Raw genomic sequence first — 20,217 nt, 5'->3', positions numbered from 1 at the left:
TTATAATTTCAAAATGTAACATATTTCTGTAAAACACAATTGAGCACTAGGAAATCAAACAATTAAAATTATACTAAGTATCGTAAAAGTTTTGAGAACTAGTGTACAAAAATAGTTGTATAATATTATGTATACCTAAAAATGATTTACTTCCCTCTCTGTAGCAAGGAATTATTTTTCCTGTTGCCCTCTTTCCCCCGGTTCATTATTTCTTTTTCTTTTTCATTTATTGTGATATGAATTCATTCCTTCAGGCCATTTTCATCTCTGTATTCCTTTCCCTCTCTAGGTGCCTTGTGAAATAAAAGATGCTCAATAAATATTTCTTTAAGTATAGTTATATATTGTATCAATATATAGCTATTAGTGTCAAATGATAATTTAGCTATGATCTCTGATAATGAAAAAAATCAGTTGTAAGAATTTGTTTTCATTATATGTGCTTTTACTACTTCTTTATTAGGTGTACACGGTTACTTCATGAGAGTACCCAGGAGAATAAGCAAGCTATTTTAGGTTCTCCAACTTCTTAGAAAAGAATTCCTTAAAATTCTAATTGCCAGTAGATTTTAATTAAATGTATTACTGTAAACTTCCTTAGGGATTCCTTTACTGCATCTAATCCAGTAGTACTAAAATTGCATTGTTTTTCAAAACTTAGTCTGCATAGATTTATAGACATTTTATCAAATATTATTTTTACTGATTTAGATGCACACAATTATCTGCATTCTGACCATCTGTTACCACAGACAGAATTTATCAGATAAATTTGTGTTGAAAATTAAGCAAATTATCAGTACTTTAAGGTTATGTTTAAACAATGTTCAGTAAAAGACAGGAAATATAATTAATAAACTAATGAATTAAATTCTTTATCCCAATATTTGATTACTTATACTGACCAAATTGAATCATAACATTTCATCCAGTTGTTTAACATCCTGCAAATTAGAAATGCAAAAGTTAACAAACAATGTAATTATTGTAAATATATTTAATTGTGTATTTTGATGCTGGTCTAGTATTTGGAAAATCTCTGACTAATGCAATGGATAGAGATATTATCAACATATATTTATATTTTAGTGGGGAATGATGTTGTGATAGATGTAGGTTATCATATTGGCTCCCAAAATAACAACATTGTGATTTTATTTTATTTTTTTAGAGACAGGTTCTCACTTTGTCACCCAGGCTGGAGTAAAGTGATCATAGCTCACTAGAGCACTGAACTTTTGGACTTCAATGATTCCGCCACCTCGGCCTCCCCGGTAGCCTGGACAATAGGTACACACTACCATGCCTGGCTAAGTTTTCATTTTTATTTTCATAGAAATGGGGTCTCAATATGTTGCCCAGGCTGGTCTCCAATGCCTGGGCTCAAGCGATCCTCCCACCCTCGACCTCCCAAAGTGCTGGGATTATAGGCATGAGCCACTGTGCCCAGCCCCATTTTGAAGTTTTAAATAGCTCATGTTGCTACCTGAGCCCCAGTTTTCTCATCAGAATATTAGGGCTAACAACATTTATTATGTTTTTTGATAAGTCAAATAAAACAAAATGTGAAACAGTTCTTTGAGAAAGCAATGCATTTTATCAATACATGGCATCATCTTAATAATACCCTCACAAGATATTATAGTTATAATATTTGTAAATAATACTATCACAAAAATCTCAGTCCTATGATATAATTGTTCTGGAGACTATATAAACTAATGTGAGTTTATGACCCAACTAAAATACATGTTATTGAAACTCAAGAATAGACCTAGTATTGTACATATTAGCCTTAGAGGTTGAGATTGTATATTTTAGAAACTTCAAAGATTATAGAAAAATTTTAAGAAAAAAATGTGTAAAAATGGAGAAATATTTTTATTTACAAGTTACCTGGAAATGTTTAATACTCGATGTGATAAATAATGTTGCCCTTTCTAATTGAAACTACTTGTTTTGTACATATATTGGCGCAGCAAATTGCTATGGCTGGAGGTTGGACACTTTCAACAGTTTGTTATTTCATGCATATATATAACTTGTAAAACTGACAAAAAAGAAAAGATAAAAACTCTAAGTAGAAAATAGAATTTTATAACTACATTTTACAGATTATTCCAAGAGATATCATTGGTTATTTTATTATTTTGAAAATATTACTTATTTAAACAACTAAAAAAACCGGTAAAGCCTGATATAGTTTCAACATTAGAAAGAATAAATTATTGAAAAATATGTAGAACAAAAACACCATCTTAATGCCACTGATACCACTATACTGTTGAACAAGTATTATATGAGGTATTGAACATTGCACATAATTATACAGTTAGAATTTGAGATTGTAGATAAACCAGTTGTTCAAGGCCACTAAAATACTGAAAAAGGATTATGATTATTAACAGTGGGGAGGAAAATACAACTATAAAAGCCCTTCAAACTTAAATCTGGAAATGGTAATTTTACTCAAAAATATACCACAACTACTAAGAGGTTTTAGTAATTCATGACACAAAGCAAGACATCCACCTATAATTTTTTCTTATCTATTACATAGATTCAGTGGTGACATAGCACATATTTGGGACCTGCATTGCAGTGTGATATTTATTACTGTTATGTTTTAAAAGTTACCCATTTAATTAAGGATTTTGTAAATGTGATATGTAGTAACTGGATTTTATCACTTCTGATAAGTGGAAAAAGTTTAGATTTTATACTAAGTATTATCATGCCTATTCACATCATGTAAAATATTTAAAATTCATGTATTTTAATTGAATGAAGTGCTGAAAAATTTAGGTATGACTAATAGGTATTACTTGCTTATATGATAAAATTCAATTTTAGGTGGTACTTTGTAGATTAGGAAATAGCTCTTCTTTTCTACTAATTTAAAATAATTCTATGGCTCTGATTTCTAAAATGTCTAATTATTTTCACTATTCAGTGAATACTGTTAGAATATATTTCTTTCAATGATTTGTAAGATTTGGAGGAGTGAAAAACCTCCTCAGGAAAATAAGAAGTGATTTACAAACATTTGGCTATGTAAAGTAGTTGCATTGTTATTTTATACTGGTAAACTTAAAATATGCTAATTTTGAAGCATCTAAGCAATGTTTGGAAAGCTGGCCTACTGGGTGAGAATACCATTTAAAAACATTTGTGTTACATAACACACAGCCATGAAAATGGCTATTCAAAATTCCCAGGTAGAACACAGTTGTCAGTGCCAAAAGAAAAGCTTTGCACATTAACACAAGAAAAGGAACTTTTCATCTTAAGGGATGGCACAACTGGCATAAAAGGTCATTAAATGCTAATAGACCCACTTGAGGTATGCTTGCTTAATGGAGGATTAGAACAAAACAGACTTAAAAACCAACACTCAGAGAATGTTTAACTCTCTGAACTACTCAACATAAGGTAGGAAAACAAGATGGAAAATAAATTGTTTTTCAGCACTAATAATTATAAGTTTACATAATTGTTTCATGCAAAAGGAACTCTGACAAAAATGATGGCAGAATCTATATGTAAGGCTGTCACAGGAGAACTGGAAGAGTGGTTAGTTTATACAAAAATTTTGTTTGTATTCATCTTCATGTAATAGAATAGACCACTGTTCAAGAAGTAGATGAAAAATTCTTAACAGTTGAGAAATTTAGTCAGGACATAGAAAGAATAATGTTGAGATAAATTCCTTGAAGCCTTTTGCAACTGTCCTTAAGTTTATAAAAAGAGATAAATTTTCTTTGATCTGAAGACATTCTTTGTACATGTGCAGTGTACAACATACTATATACATATGGGGCTTCCCTATGTACATATACATATGTATACACTATCTATATGCCTTTTAAAATGTATACACAGCTTTAACTCAAAGAAAATGAGTTAGCAACACAGTAATCATTGCCAGACAATCCAAGTGCTGAAATAAGTGATGTTCATCACTTCAAGGGCTATTTTACTTCTCACATTGCCCAAAATTGAGAATATCATTTCTGTTTTTAGTTTTTCTTTCATTGCAACACTGATTGTCATATATAATCTTTGTGCTTTTGCATAATGCCCATCCTGGATGTAACATATATTCACACACAACATTGGACATTTGAAATAAGCATGCTGGAACACAGGCAGGACCATATATCCATGCAGAGAATATTCTGAATATGTTTTTCCAAATTGACTGTAACATCAACATGCATCACTATCATATTTGGTCCTGTACAGCAAGGAATGTACAGCTGAAGCAATCATGGCTAGTTTCACTTGCAAGAGTTGCTTTAGAGAGGAACACCCAGTAGAGAAACAGAACAGAATGAATGAAAAAAAAAATCCCCCAAAACCAAAAACTAAAAACTAAAGAAAAAAAAAAAATTCCTCCCACATGTTAACACTGAAAATCTGGCCATTTTCCATGTAGTACATTTTCCTCATTCCACAAAAAACGTGTCTTCTCATAAAATTCTGAGTTGAATTGTTTATAAGATACATATATTAGTGTCTTAGAGCTTTTCCTAACCATTGGAAAAGCTCATCTTGGTAAAGCATTTTCCAGCGTACATTGGCTTCGACAGTTTCCACAGCTCGTGAGAAAGAAGCAGCAGCTACCCCATCATAGTTCTTCATGAAGTTCTTGAGCTGGAAAAATAAATTTTTGAATGGTAAATCTGCCTGTCTTAAAATGAACTCATGTCCAACATACATGAACAAGAATTTATTTAAAAAATAAAAAAACTCAATATATTTGAAACAAAATGCCACAACCACTATAGAAGACATATTTAATACTGTGGAGTGAGTTTGGTAACGAAATGAAATATGACAGATTATGTCAATTAGTTATGAAGTAATTGATTTTGGAACAGAAAAAAGAAGAGTGGACATTACAACTTAAATAGCTCCAAATTCAGCTTCATGTTTCACAATTAGATATTAAAACAGACATTTAATTGATTATTTTAAAAGCAGTTGATGGGATTGTGGCAAGGACTAGTTCTAACTTCAATGCGTATACAATGCACCAAGTAGCCTCAAACACTGAATATAAGGATTAAAGTTCACATTTTGTCAGTAGAGAGAAAATTATTTTTCATCTTCTCCAAATGAATGATATTGGGCTTGACATTATCTTTGATGTCAAGGAATACCAAAGTATTGTCTGGTGGAAAAAAAGCAATGGTGCTATGAAAACTGGATGATTAATGACATGGCAATCACCTGTGTAACTAGATTTTGAAATAATAAAGGAGGGATATGGTCTTATTTAGCTAGAGAATCTGAGCATTTAAGTTACAAGTTTTAAATGCTTTGCCATATTTTTGACATAAAATTTTATTTAGAGAGTTCACATACTCTGGCAATACTCCAAGATTTTACTTCAAGATTAAATACCAGAAGTTTTTCCTTTCTGTTTGATATATCTTAAGAAGCTGGCAACAAACTAACAATTGTGATGCTAATAGACAAATGTGAAAAATCAACTTGCAACACAGAAACATTATGTGGTGTAATTAGTGTGGGGTGTGATTCATCATATGGTGGGCGCCACATGGAGGATATGCCAGGAGAGAAATGCAGTGTATCAAGACTTGCTCAGGGGCAGGCAGAAATGGTGGTGGAGGACGGAGTTAAAATGCGGTAATAACTTTCTGAATTATTTTAGAAATTAGTTCATGGGCAGCTTAGTTTATTTATAAGTGTTACTTTGATTACACGATATGATGGGTTTTCTCAGAGTTTTTACTCTGCTTTCCTACAAAGCCCTTTGCCCAGCAGCATTAGCAATAGATAACTGTATCTCAGAGGTACATCCTTTAGAAGATTTCAAAAACGGCGTGATTTTATAACAAACATGTAAAATAGGCAATGTATTACAAACAATTATGGGTGTTGTCCTTAAAACTGATATGGCATTTGACCAAATTACATATATTAAGAAAAAAGGAAGAAGCAAAGGGATTGGAGTTAATAAATATTAATAAATATTACAGGCATTGTGCCATGGCAATAGAAATATAGATACACATATATATAAAGGGGAAGTCTAATGGAAGTACTTGACTCATAATTTTAAACTTTATCTGATTCACATTAGAATACATTTGTACTTATATATTTATGTTCAGATTCATCCAGTCTATATCCTTAAAGCAAAAAGTAATACATTTTGATTCATTTTGAATTTTGTTTTATTATAAAATATGATATTGTAATGGCATTATTTACATGTTATAGGTCAATCATAAAAAAATGCTTATACTCCTTTTAACGTATATTCTGAATTATTACATTTTTTCCTAGGCAGTCACTGAATACACCAGAGAGTCATAAATGACCCTTTAGCAACTTTAACTCTGTGGAGCATGCTCTTGGTTTCCTTATGAGATGGCAAGCCAGCCTAAACACATGAAGTAAAACTCTTAAGTCCTTCTCAAAGGCAAACTATGGGTTTGAATATGAACGTTTATTGACAGAAGGAGAGTAGGTTGGATTATCCTGCAAAATAACTCTCAATAGAAAATTTGAACTGGTGTGTCTCCAGAGATTCACTTCTTAAATCATGATTTCAGTGCGGTAAATACTCCCCTTGTGGGCTCAGAGAGTCTGAGGTGCCTCATATGCATCTTAAGAGGAACTTATTCATCAGAACACATCTGGCCTTCTTTCCACAGTTGCCATTAATTGATCTTATGCCTTGTAATTCTCTATAGCTCTGATATCCAACATGTGGTTGGAATTGCCTCTGACTGGCCCTAGTGCACACTCACAGTGCCTTACAAACCCCTGCCTCACTTTAGAGGGCTTGGGGTAAAAGAAAGGCAGTTAGCTTTCTAGTTTGCTTCTTTCTTTCACTCTCTGGTAGGATTTATGCTGCCATTTGTGGGCAAAGGATTACCCAGGTGCCAAGGCAAGAGACTGAAGGCACAAACTTTAGCAGTATAATAAAGAAAATAGTTAGAATAAAGAATAGTTATAACACAAATTAGATATAGAAATGATCATGGACAATTATCAATCATTAGTATAAACATTATTAATCATTAGCTTTTAATATTACTCTTTGTTGCATTACTAATATAACCTAGGAATAACAGGCAAGCATAGGGTCAGGTGCCGAAGGGACATTGTGAGAAGTGACCTAGAAGGCAAGAGGTGAGCCTTCTATCACGCCCACATAAGAGCCGCTTGAGGGCTCCTTGCTCAAGTGGTAATGCCAGTGCCTGGGAAGGCACCGTTACTTAGCAGACTGCAAAAGGGAGTCTCCTTTCCTTGGAGGAGTCAGGGAACTCTCTGCTCCACCAGCTTCTTGTGGGAGGCTGGATATTATCCAGGCCCGCCCGCAGTCATCTGGAGGCTTAAACCCCTCCCTGTGGTTCTGTGCTTCAGTGGTCATGCTCCGTGTCCACTTTCATGTTCCTGCCATACTCCTGGTTCCTCTTTGAAGTTCGTAGTAGATAGCGGTGGAAGAAATAGTGACAGTCTTTGATCTTTCTTATAAGTGCAGAGAAGAAAACGCTGACATATGCTGCCTTCCGTCTCTGCTTTGGCTACCTAAAAGGGAAGGGCCCCCTGTCCCATGATCACGTGATTGCTTGACCTTATCAATCACTTGGATGACTCACCCTCCTTACCCTGCCTCCTTGTCTTGTATACAATAAATATCAGCACGCCCAGCCTTTGGGGGGGGGGGGGGCGGGTGTCTTGATGGGAGTGGTCCCCTGGGCCCAGCTGTTTTCTCCTTATCTCTTTGTCTTGTGTCTTTATTTCTTACAGTCTCTGCAAATGAGGAGAATACCTGCTAAGTCCCGTAGGGCTGGACCCTACATCATTAGTGTTTTTTTTGTTTGTTTTCTAACTATACCATGATACTTTTTTATTTTAAAATGTTGCAAGTTTAGGCACTTTTATAAAATAACATTTAGTAAAATGGCAATGTTGTTTGTGTTCCCTATCTTTTTAGCACAAAACTTTGAAGCATGTTTGTTAATTTTTCTATTAAAAAGATTTTAGCATTAAAATTTCCTCTTATTTCAGGGTATCCTATCATAAGATAAATTATTTTTAGAGTAGATTGTAAAACATAATATACTCTTAGTAACTATGTAAATGAATAGAATTAACTATTGCCCTATTATAAAGTTAATATCTTCAATATTAAAACTGTAAATGTGATGCCTTCGATGCACAGGATCTATGCTCCTCCACAACAGTGAGGTACGTTAGGTTTAAAACGCAGAAAAATGGGCATGTGAAAAGATTGGTTAATGGTCATTAATGTGGAAAAATGGCAAGGGCCTCTGAGGTTCCAGAAGATTGTCTCCATTAGTTTAAAATCAAATAAATGACAGATTGCTTTATGGAGAAATATTGTTCAAATTGCTAGAGCCATTCAATTAAAATTAAAAGGAAACTCCAGTTTCAGGTACTAGAATACTGTTTTTGGGAGAAAACCATGGAACAATGTAAGTGTCTTTACTGAATCCACCTAAAGCTGATGAGGATCATTAAAATCTGGAATGAGTTTTCAGAATTCATAAAGATGCTGATTCCCTTTTGATCTGTAAACCCTTAGAAATAAGAGTATGCCATATCCACAGGGAGGACATTGGGCTTTCTGCTTATGAGGTGTATGGGTTATGGTAGAATGCAACTGCATTCTCCTCAGCCTTTTCTATTTAAGAAAGGGAGGTTATCATCATAAAAACCAAAACCCCCACCCCATCTGACAATAGTGTTCCTCAATCTTATAGATGATGTAAGAATTAAAAAGCCCCAGGCAGCACCTGTTAAACTGCAAAGCCAGAGTAAATAACTCCAGAGTGAAGAGATTCATTCCTCATGCCACTTAGAGACTGCATTGTGACGTTAGCTGCTTTGTAGATAATGAAATAAAAGCCATAATTTAGTTTCAACTTTGAAATTATACCCTTCATCATAGGAGCACTTTGAAACATCTGAAATGGCAATTAAATAAAGTGTAAAAATTTAATAAATCAGTGAAATATGTAAGACAAAACAGTCAGTATGTGATAAAATCAATTAAATGTCTAAAATATTTTCTTTTCATGGCCTGGGTGTTACCAAGTCCAGGAAACTATGAAAGGCAGACAGAGTTAGAGGAAAGTAAGAAGAAAAATAGAGAAGGGATGAGAGAGAGGTAGGGAGGAGAGGAGATAAAAGAGAAGGAGAGAAGCACAGAGAACGAAGGGAGCAAACAGGAGAGAAGAGAAGAGGGAGAGATTTTGCTTTGTGCTCACTTCAATGGCTGCAGAGGTTGTGACTAAATGAGTCTTTCATTCCCAGATTATTGAATGTGAAATCATGAAATTAAAAGTACTTCATTTAAATACAGTGAAAAATGGAAACAATCATTAATTTAATTGTTCTTTCTTTCTGTTTTTTTGTGGATATGAAAACAGTCCTTTCCATTTAGCTTCCTTTATTTAAAAAATAGTAAAATATGTTCCGGGGCGTTCAAATTTAATCCTTCAGGGTTGGGAACACACATAGCAGGGATAAAGACTGAATTTCAAATCATTACAATCAGAGACTTAGCTTAGCTTAGCTCATGGTGTGAAAGAATCCAAGTTAGTGCACGCGGGATAATCACAGGAAACTGGACAATATTAGAAGACATTAAGGATGGTGCCAGGGTTGATGCTTCTAGGGAATGGTGCTCAGTGTGATTAGCTGCGGGGCACAGCATTAAGCATTCTGTCAGTGAAAACTGAGAAAACCATCATTCTCAATGTCAAATATCAGCTATATTTTACAATGGAGAACAGGAGCACGAGAAAAGGCAATCAATGTTTGAAGCGTGATCCACTGTAATCAATTAAAAGAGTCTATATTTTGCTTATTTTTTCCTTCCTCCTTAACCCTCTCCCCATTTCTCATCTCTCTATATTAGTAAGGTGACTTAATGGCAAAACAAACAAACAAAACTAGCTGGCTTAAATTTCCAAAGTAATAAACCAGAAATAATATAGTAAGGAAATGTTAAATACTCCGTAATCTGGACACCAGTCCTTAAAAATCAAGTTTATTTTCATTAATGAAATTCATTTGTGATTGTACCAAGCAGTTGTAAAACAATTTATTAATCTCAATATGTATTACCAGATATGCTCCTTTCTACACATAAGAATTTGTTTCATTTAAGAGGCTACATAGCACAAAGCAATATTATTATGTACAGTAGGTCCATTGTCTGTTTAAGGCTGACCACAAAGCAGTGAGACCCATGGTCTGTATCTCAACACCAACCTTCGTCCATTATACAAATACTGAGTCATTAACAGGATGGTTTTGTTGTTTAGTGAATCCTACAGTGGGTTAATAGAATCATTTGAGGAATATCTGATTGGATCAATGATCTCTGAAGTGGACTGTGGATCTACAGGTTTGAAAATTATTACATTCAAACATTTCTTGCAGGCCTTTAATGTTTGATATGTTAAAAATACTCCTTGCAAATGATGAATTGAGTAGTCTTTAACGTGTGTCTGTGTGTGTGGGGGGGTGCGGGGGGAGTGTGCATGTGTAAGTAAAAGGAATGGATATGAATCTGTTGGAAAGAAATGACTGAAGTAAATGCATAATTTCAAATGTTTAGAAAAGAAAATAATTAGACCTTATCTTAAAATATTTACCTCTTTGAGTTCACCTTCAGTATTAAGAAATTCTGTGACACCACTGATAAGTTTGGAATTCATAAACAATGCTTCTCCGTACCTCAAAAGAAAAAAAGAATCTCAATGTTAATGCAGGTAGTAATCACAAAAATATTACTATAAAGATTTTGTAGAGTTCTTCTCAAGGGTTCCATTTGATCAATGTTGTCAGAGATGGCCAGATCTCTGAGCACTCAAGTCCATTTCTCTAGGGATTTGGGGACGGACAGACAGTTATGGCTATGGGATATCATCAGTTCCCACCTAATATGGCTCACAGTGTTTCAGAGAAGTCTGAGTTGTAGCGAATTTTTTAAAGGAGCCCTCTATAACTGGATTTAGGGATTAACAGTATATTTCCAAGGCAAGGCCTGAGAACAAAATCTTTTAAAACTTTCAATCACAAAGCAACCTAGCTCACTGGAAGGGAAAATGATTCCAACAAAGGCAAGAGGAGCTGCAGGATCAACTTGGGCACTGTCAGATCCTTTGGTATGATTAGTCATAATTGACACTGGCATTTTCATATTTTATTCTTACAAACTGAGGCAAAATGCATTCTCCAAAATGCTCTCCAAAATATTAGCTTTTTCATGGGTACATTAAAGTATAACATCTACTTGTTCATTTGGATTGCCTAATCCTTGTACCACAAACACAGTTACTTGACTTTTCACCCAAGGCAAGGAACAACTTGTGTCAGTGAATTGAAAAGAATTCTCATTTTACTGATTTGTCCCTACTATGCTAAGGATACCTATCACAGGTCATCATACTTTTAGAACTAAGGTAAGTACAATAAAAACAAGACTCTGGATTTTTAAAGACAAGGATCTACACACTGTTACAAGAGGTTTTCTAATGCTTCCGTAACTTGTGGGATCTTAAGTATCTGATATAAGATTTAATTTAGCTTCTGTAGAATTTAGTTCTCTCATCTATAAAATGAGAAGGCTGAACTAGATGACCACTGAGATTTATTATAATTCTACCATTGAACTATTCCACAGAAAAAAAAAATTAGCTAGGTAAAAGCAAGCAAATAGCCATTCAATAATAATAAAAGTGATCACTTTCAATCAGTATGTGGGTACAAAATTGTCCAACTATCCAAGCAAATAATATTTTTTTTTTCTAAAGAGGTATTAGTTGCTTTTACTTATATTGTCCTGTGACGATAATAATAAGGTACAGTTTGTCCCTTGAAGGTATTATACTATCTAGTTGAAGAGTTTGACATGTAATCAAATAATTTCCATGTATTGTGGCTAAATGAGGTGGTGATAAAATTATACACAGTGCTCAGAGAGGATCTTTTTATCTGTAGGGTATTGGAATGGCTTCTGGGAGGTAATGGCATCCAGATTGACCATGGAGTAGTTATGAGCAACAGGGAAGAATGTAATTTTAGGCAAAAGATGAACATAAACAAAGAGATGTGAAAAGACATGGTTTGTGCAGACAACTACAAGCAGTTTGATATTAACAGTGCATACAGGCCAAGACGATGGTTCACGCCTATGATCCCAGCACTTTTGGGAAGCCAAGGCAGGTGGATTGCTTCAGCTCAGGAGTTCGAGACCAGCCTGGGCAACATGGGGAAACCTTGTCTATACAAAAAATAGAAAAAAGCCAGGCGTGGTGGTGTATGTATGTAGTCCTAGCTACTCAGGAGACTGAAGTGGAAGGATCACCTGAGCTCAGGAGGTCAAGGCTGCAAAGAGCTGTGATTGTGCCACTGCACTCCAGCCTGGGTGACAGAGTGAGACCCTGTCTCAGGGGAAAAAAAAAAAAAAAATTAGTCCATACACTGATACATTGTGAGCCTGGGGATTGAAGAACAAGACGCTGAGAAAATATGCAGAGGACATATTAAGGAGCTTAGATTATAAATCTCACTTAGAAAGTTTTATAGCAGGGAAATATCCCATTTGCTTTTCTGAAAGATTCTTGGGATAAAGGGAAGAGGCTAAAGTGTGTTTGTGTAATTATAGAGGCAGTGAGACAGAAGGCTGTTATTTTAAGAGTACTGGGAAGAGATGAGAACCTGCACTAGGGAAGTCATCGCAAAAAAAGAGAGGAAGAATTCAACAAACTTTAGGAACTGCTCAATTGACACAACCTAAAGTCTAATTGTTATATATGACAAGAGAAAAGGGGACGACTGTTAGACTTCCAGATGCTGGGCTTGAGCAATTGGTGGATGGCCACAAGATTTACTGCGAAAAGGAGGATAAGAGAAAAATCATGGGTTTAGCTTTGCAGGCACACTCATAAAGGCAACCTCGATGGGCAATAATCCATTACAGGGAGAAAGGTAGGGACAATGTCTGAATTAGAGATACAGATTTGGGAGTAATTGAAACCATGAGAGTAGAAGACATCTAAAATCAAGAACTTGTAGAGTGAGAACAAGGGTGCCTTCAACAGAGCTCCGTGAATGCCAGCATTCAAAAAATCGACAGAGGAGCAGAAGCCCATGAAGATTATGCTCCTATTTGTCAATGTAAACACCATTGTATTTTTGGATAGGATGGAGATCATGGATTCAGTGAGACAAAATAAGCATATCAGGAACCAAGCATTTTTTGGTAGGAAATAAACTATATATGCCTATAATTGCATTGCCCTGAACTCTGACTTACAAAACCACTCTCTAAAGAAACTGTGTATTGGTGATATTCTTTTAAGTTAGATGTTTGTATACATTAATTTTACCTTAAGTGTCTGACTATTCGCTCTATTATATGCACAAAAGCAAAGCAAGCTTTAATCGCCCAACTATTATAAGAGCTGAGCTGAAAATATTAAAAGTCAAAGTGTCTTATAGAAATATCAGTGTTTTTTCACAATGAAATACCTAAGGATAGAGTGTTTTAATATGACACAGCCATTCTAATTGAACTTATTATACCAGGGCAACTGATGAAGGTATGCTTAAAAATAATAAAGATTGCACACTAGCTTTTCAGAGACAGAACAATAGGTCTGCATACTGTCTGGGATCATTGAAGTTTAAAAAAAAAAGCAGCATTTACACGCTCTATAATAAATTGAATTTTAATAGGCCATAGAGATGATCAGAGTAATAAATTAGCGTGTATTATAATATATTTAAATGCATAACGAAATATCTTATAAAGTTGAGGCTAAAGAATTCTAACCATGAAACAAGATGTCCTGGGAATAAATTTTACTGCAAGTGGAATTATACAATGATTCAAATGATTAATATTACTTCTCTATATCATGGTTTTATTCAGGTATTTTAAGATATTTATATTTAAAGAAAATTTAAAACAATTATACGGAAGTAATTAAAGTTTTATTTTTATAATAGCACTGTATTTATAAATCATTTCTATAACATATTCAAGATATAGGGGTTTTATGATACAGTGTCTTCAACTTTGGACAGTTTGATAGATTTTCCAGGAAAGTTGCTGAGCTAAACCTTTTTTACTCCAAATGTTTGCACATATAATTAATTAAGGTTATCAATTTTAATAAAGGAAATATATTATAGAATTTAAAAAGTAATTTTGAGTTTCACAGGAGTGGCAACATTCGTCTTGGTTGAGTATTTTAAAATCTAATCCTATTGCATGGATCTTAGCTTTAATACAAAACTTGGGCCTTTATTCTTCATATTTCAGCTTTAATTTACTCATTCAAGTAAGAATTCTTATGTCTACCTGGTATTTAGTATCTTCCATTTATCTCTGAAAAACTTCCAGGCAAGGTCTCGGCCATGTGGATTTCGAGCTACATGGATTATGACATCAATTGCATCTTGATCCAGCACCACCTCAGAATTCAGTGACAGATTTAGAAGCCTACAAAGATAGAATTTTGTAAAAATTTTTAGTCCAATAACTTAAACATTTTTATAATCTTACTAAAATTTTAGGACCTAGTTTGTCATATTCTTCAAAAGAATAGTCTAGTGCAATCTTTAATAATGCAAATTTATAAATAGAACACATTCGTTTATAAAAGAGAGAGGATCAAACTCATAGTATTTTAATTAAAAACATTAAACTCTAAAAAAATCTTGTGGAAGGACAAATCACAATTCTGGTTTGATGATGCAAATTCTCCTTTAAAACTCTTTATACTAAACACTTCCTTTTATAATGAAATATTTTCTTAAACATATATAAATTATATAAAATAATTAGTCATTAAAAGATATAACCTCTGAAATCAAGTAGCTTTAGTCTTTAACATGGCAGTTTTTCTCACCTTTAGGAAGATGTATTTTAAAATAACTAACATATATTCAAGTAAATAAAAGCAATTTCAGAGCAATTTGATTAACACAGAATACTTTTGTTACAGAAACAAATTTAGAAAATCAGTTGACTTACCTATTTAATAAATTTCTGTCATCACTGCAAGTTAAGGCTTCCAATAATATTTTCTTCTCAGAAACTGCTGTGGTGGAATGGAATTTCATCCATATGAATTCCCAGACATCCTCATCCAGTAGTGACACTCCTGTACAGTATACGATGTCTCTAACATTTAGTGGTATTCTAAAGAAGCAACCCATGGTGGTTTTCTATTAATTAAAAGCTTAACAGTATTGAAAATAAAGACAGATTTTGCTTTACTACAGTTTTTTAAAAGATTATTTTGCTAATTAGATTTTACCTGAAACAGAATACTACATAGTAATAATATTTTCAAAATATTTCTCACTGAATGAATAATGTATTTTATTCAAAGGTAGTTTTGAACATAATTATTATTTCTACTCTTTACTATACTTAAACAAAAATAGTAACATAAAGGCTTCATAAACCCATGAAAATAAGGCACTTTATCTTTTCACCAACTTTAATATGTTTATTACACAAAGATTTTGCTCTCATAATTGGTAGACCCAAGAATGTCAAGAAAGTACCAGCTGAGGAGACTAATTAATCTGGATAGAACAGAAACATTTTCTCTTAAATTCTTAGATAACTTTATAAGTAATTTTCTCAAGCAACTCTCCAAATTTTGGAGACCTAGAAGATTATAAATATAGGTAATAAACAGATACCAAAACATAAGTAGAAAGTTATTTTTTCTTATGTTTATAAAATAACTTAAAATATACTAAAATTTGACTTTGATCTGAAATGCAATATTATAGTGGGAAACAGTAAATTTAATTAGACTTGGCTATTCATAAGTTTTAAATTTTCATCCCTACTTTGTCAGAGTGATTTTTCTTACTAAATATTATTTCTTTAAGTTTTGGTATGTACCCTACATTTACTGACTTTTTAATATGCTTCTCTGAAAAATGCTCCAATACTTTTTTTTAAGGTTTCAAAATTTAATTTTGCTTTTTTTCAACATTCACTCATCTACTATCAAACATCTCATTAATAATTTGAATGTGGCAGTTATATACTGCTTTTTCTGGATAGCAAAAGCAAACAATGCCTTTTAAAGATTTAGGACCTTGATGATTAAAATACTGTTATGATTAAAGGAGTATTTGGAGAACAGGAAGAATTGTGTGAATGACTGCCAGTAAGATAATCTGAATCTCATTTTGTTAAGCAGCTAAGAAGGGCTACAATCAGGATATTGTGGCACTATACCAGGTGTGTAGAATTCTAAGAAAGTATCATACAAAATTCATGTTCCCAGAAAAGGCTAAACTTATTCTGTCTTTTTCAACAAATAAAGTATTTGGGGAAAAGTTACTTTAATTTGGTTAACTGAAGCCCTTTTGCTTTGTGGCATTAGAAAGCATTTTGTTTGATTTGTTTTTAATGAAACAAAAGGAATACAGACATAGAATAAACCATTAAAGAGCTTCACATCTTTCTCTTGTTTTCCATCTCAGCCCTGCAAGCCCTGTGGAAAGTACTAACAAAAGCCTTCTCAATTACTGGTGACATGTTCTCTCTGCTGTGTTTATGACCAGCTTGACACAGGGCATCCCTGAAATCACTAAGGAAGGCATTGTCACCACATTTTGAAGGATGTGCTCAGTTCTGGTTAAGATTACAGAGATGCCTCCATCTTTAATAACTTAAATCAACAGCTATAAAAGAGGGTGGGTCTTTTCCTCCATATATTACAGGCTGCAGAGCACAACACTGCATTATTGCCCTACTTTTGCCAAAAGAGTGAATAAAAACTTGCAAGAAAAAATCAATAAAATATCTAGTGAAATCACTAACCCACCAATCAATGTACATTTCACAATGTTAAGCATGATATTATAGTAACAGTTTACTTTCTAAGATATATTTATTAAACTGTCAATATACCAGAGAGAATATAGGGATAAAGCCCCTTAAGTCAGGATTTTTATCACGTATAGAACCAACCTCCAATATCAATGTTCAAGAAGAAAAGGCACGTAGAAATATAGAAAAATATGTAACAGAATACACTAAACTATGTTGCCTGGAAAGCACTTGAGTACCACATACTATACCGGTGCCATATACTACAGTTACCTGTAAAAGTACCCAGCCCCTGGCAACCATCATTCCACTCTTTAATTTCATAAGCTTCACTTTTTAAAATATCTCATATAAGTGGAATCCTATCTGTCTTTCTGTGACTGTCTCTTTCACTGAGCATAAAGTCCTCCATGTTCATCAATATTGTCAATATTGAAAAACGTCCTTCTTTGTAAAGGCTGAATAGTATTTCATCGTATGTATACACTACATTTCCTTTACCCATCCATCTGTTGAACATTTACATTGTTTCCACATCATGGCTAATGTGAATATTGCTGTAACAAACTTGGGAATGCTAATATGTTTTTGATATCTTGATTTCAATTCTTTTAGATAAATATACACAAATGAGATGCTGGATTATATTGTAGTTCTATTTTTAGTTTTTTGAGAACATTCCATACTGTTTACTATAGCAGCTGCACTATTTTGCATTCCCATCAGCAGTGTGGAGGGGTATTGATTTCTCCACAACCTTGACAACATTTGCTGTGTTTTGTTTTTTGATAATAGTTATCCTGAGTGTGAGGTGATATTTCATTGTGATTTTGATTTGCATTTTCCTGGTGATTAGTGACTTTTTTTCATATACCTGTTGGCCATGTCTGTGTCATCTGGGGAGAAAAGACTTTTCAAATCCTTACCCCTTTTTGTAATCAGATTAATATTGTTTTGCAGCCGGACGCAGTGGCTCATGCCTGTAATTCCAGCACTTTGGGAGGACGAGGCAGGCGGATCACGAGGTCAGGAGATCGAGACCATCCTGGCTAACACGGTGAAACCCTGTCTCTACTAAAAATACAAAAAATTATCCAGGCGTGTGGTGGCGGGCGCCTGTAGTCCCAGCTACTCAGGAGGCTGAGGCAGGAGAATGGCGTGAACCCGGGAGGCGGAGCTTGCACTGAGCCTAGATGGCGCCACAGCACTCCAGCCTGGGCAATAAGAGAAAGGCACCATTTCAAAAACAAAACAAAACAAAAAACCTATATATGTGTATATAGTTTTGCTGTTGAGTTGAAGGAGTGTCTTATATATTTTGGAGATAAACCCTTTTTCAGGTATATGGTTTGCAAATATTTTCCCCATTCTGTAGGTTGCCTTTTTACTTTTGTAGATTGTTCCCTTTGCTGTGCTTTTTAGTTTGATGCAATTCCACAATTTATTTTTATGCTGCCTATGCTTTTGATGTCATATCCATGAAATCATTGCCAAGATCAATGTCATGAAGTTTTCCCCTATGATTTCTTTAAGAAGTTTACAGTTTGGGATCCCATTTAAGTCTTTAATTCATTTTGAATTGATTTTTGTGTCTGGTATATAACAAAGGTCCAATTTCATTATTTCTTTTACATGTGGATATCCAGCTTTCCCAGAACAATTTGTTGAAAAGACTATCATCTTCCTATTGTGTATATTTGTCGCCCATTGTTGAAGAGCAGTTCAGCATATATTTGTGAATTTATTTTTGGCTTTATATTCTGTTTAACTGGTGTATATGTCTGTCTTTATTATAGTACCATATTATTTTGACCACCGTAGCTTTGTAATATATTTTAAAATTAGCAAGTATGATTTCTCTAGCACTGTTCTCCTTTCTCAAGATAGGTTTGGCTATTAAAGTAGTCTTTTGTGGTTCCATCTGAATTATAGAATTTTTTAAATGTCATTGGAATTTTGATAGAAATTGCATTGAATCTGTAGATTGCTTTGGATAGTATTACAATTTTAAAATATTAATTCTTCCAATCCATGAACATCAGATGGCTTTCCATTTGTCTTATTTTCTTTCATCTATGTTTTATGGATTTTAGTACACACATTTTTCACTTCCTTAGTTCAGCTTATTTCTAAGTATATTATTCTTTTGAAAGTTTATTTATATATATTTTTTTTTCATAGAGATGGGGTCCCTCTCTGTTTCCCAGGTTGGTATCAAACTCCTGGCCTCAAGTGATCCTCCCACCTTGGCCTCCCAAAGTGTTGAGATTACAGGCATGAGCCGCCATGCCCAGCCTATTTTATTTTTTGGTGCTGTTGTAAATGGGATTGCTTTCCTGAGTTATTTTTCAGATAGTTTATTGTTAGTGTAGAGAAACACTACTGATTTTTGTGTGTTGATTTTATATCAAGAAAATATACTGAATTTATTAGTTCTAACAGTTTTTTGGTGGGGACTTTAGGGATTTCAATACATAAGATCATGTCTTGTGCAAACAGGGACAATTTTACTTCTCTCTTTTAAATTAGGATGCCTTTTATTTCTTTTTCATCCCTATTTTCTCTGGCTAAGGTTTCCAGTATTATGTTTAAAACAAGTGGTTAAAGGAGGTATTCTTATTTTGTTCTTGGTTATAGAGGAAAAGCTTTCAATTTTTCACCATTGAATATAATGTTAACTGCAGGCTTTTCATATGTGGCCTTAATTACATTGAGGCACTTCTCTTTTATTCCTTATTTATTTGTTGAGAATTTGTTTTTATCATGAAAGGATGTTAAATTTTGTCAGTGCTTTTTATTTATTGAGATGATCATGAGATTTTTGTCCTTTATTCTAATAATGCGGTATGTAACAGTAATTGTTGTATGTGGAAGCATCCTCGCACCTCAGAGATAAATACCAGCCAGTCATGGTGTATTATCCCTTAATATACTATTGGTTTCAGGCTGCTAGCATTCTGTAGAGGATTTCTGCATAGGGGTATTTACCTGTAGTTTTCATTTCTTGTGATGTCTTCGCCTGGCTTTGCTACCAGGGTGATGTTGGTAAAATAAGTTTGGAAGTGTTCCTCATCAATTTCTTTTGAAAATTTCAGGATTGAAGGATTCTTTAAATGTTTGGTAGAATTCACCTTTCAGTGAAGTCATCTACTCCTAGGTTTTTCTTTGTTGAGAGGTTTTTGGTTTTCAATCTCCATCCCAGTTATAGATCTGTACAGACTTGCCAATTCTTCATTGGTTAGTCTTGATAGGCTACATTTTGTAGGAGCATGTCCATTTTTTTTATTATTTCATTTGTTGGCATATAATTGTTCATAGTAGTTTCTTTT

General features: G+C 33.8%; 1 protein-coding gene across 1 annotated transcript in view; it reads right to left on the bottom strand.

The window, feature by feature from the left end:
* Positions 1-1,862: 1,862 nt before the first annotated feature.
* Positions 1,863-20,217, bottom strand: part of TRHDE (thyrotropin releasing hormone degrading enzyme) — a 425,213-nt gene continuing 406,858 nt past the window's right edge. Inside the window, exons 16-19 of the mRNA XM_015152258.3 lie at positions 15,062-15,229; positions 14,387-14,527; positions 10,671-10,752; positions 1,863-4,656 (exon numbers count right to left, since the gene is read on the bottom strand). Of these exons, the coding sequence (XP_015007744.3) occupies positions 4,513-4,656; positions 10,671-10,752; positions 14,387-14,527; positions 15,062-15,229 (535 nt within the window). The 3' untranslated portion in view covers positions 1,863-4,512. The remainder of the gene's footprint in view (positions 4,657-10,670; positions 10,753-14,386; positions 14,528-15,061; positions 15,230-20,217) is intronic.

This window comes from Macaca mulatta, chromosome 11 (assembly GCF_049350105.2).
Source record: "Macaca mulatta isolate MMU2019108-1 chromosome 11, T2T-MMU8v2.0, whole genome shotgun sequence".
NCBI lineage: Eukaryota > Metazoa > Chordata > Mammalia > Primates > Cercopithecidae > Macaca > Macaca mulatta.
This window is presented reverse-complemented; position numbering and strand designations above follow the sequence as displayed.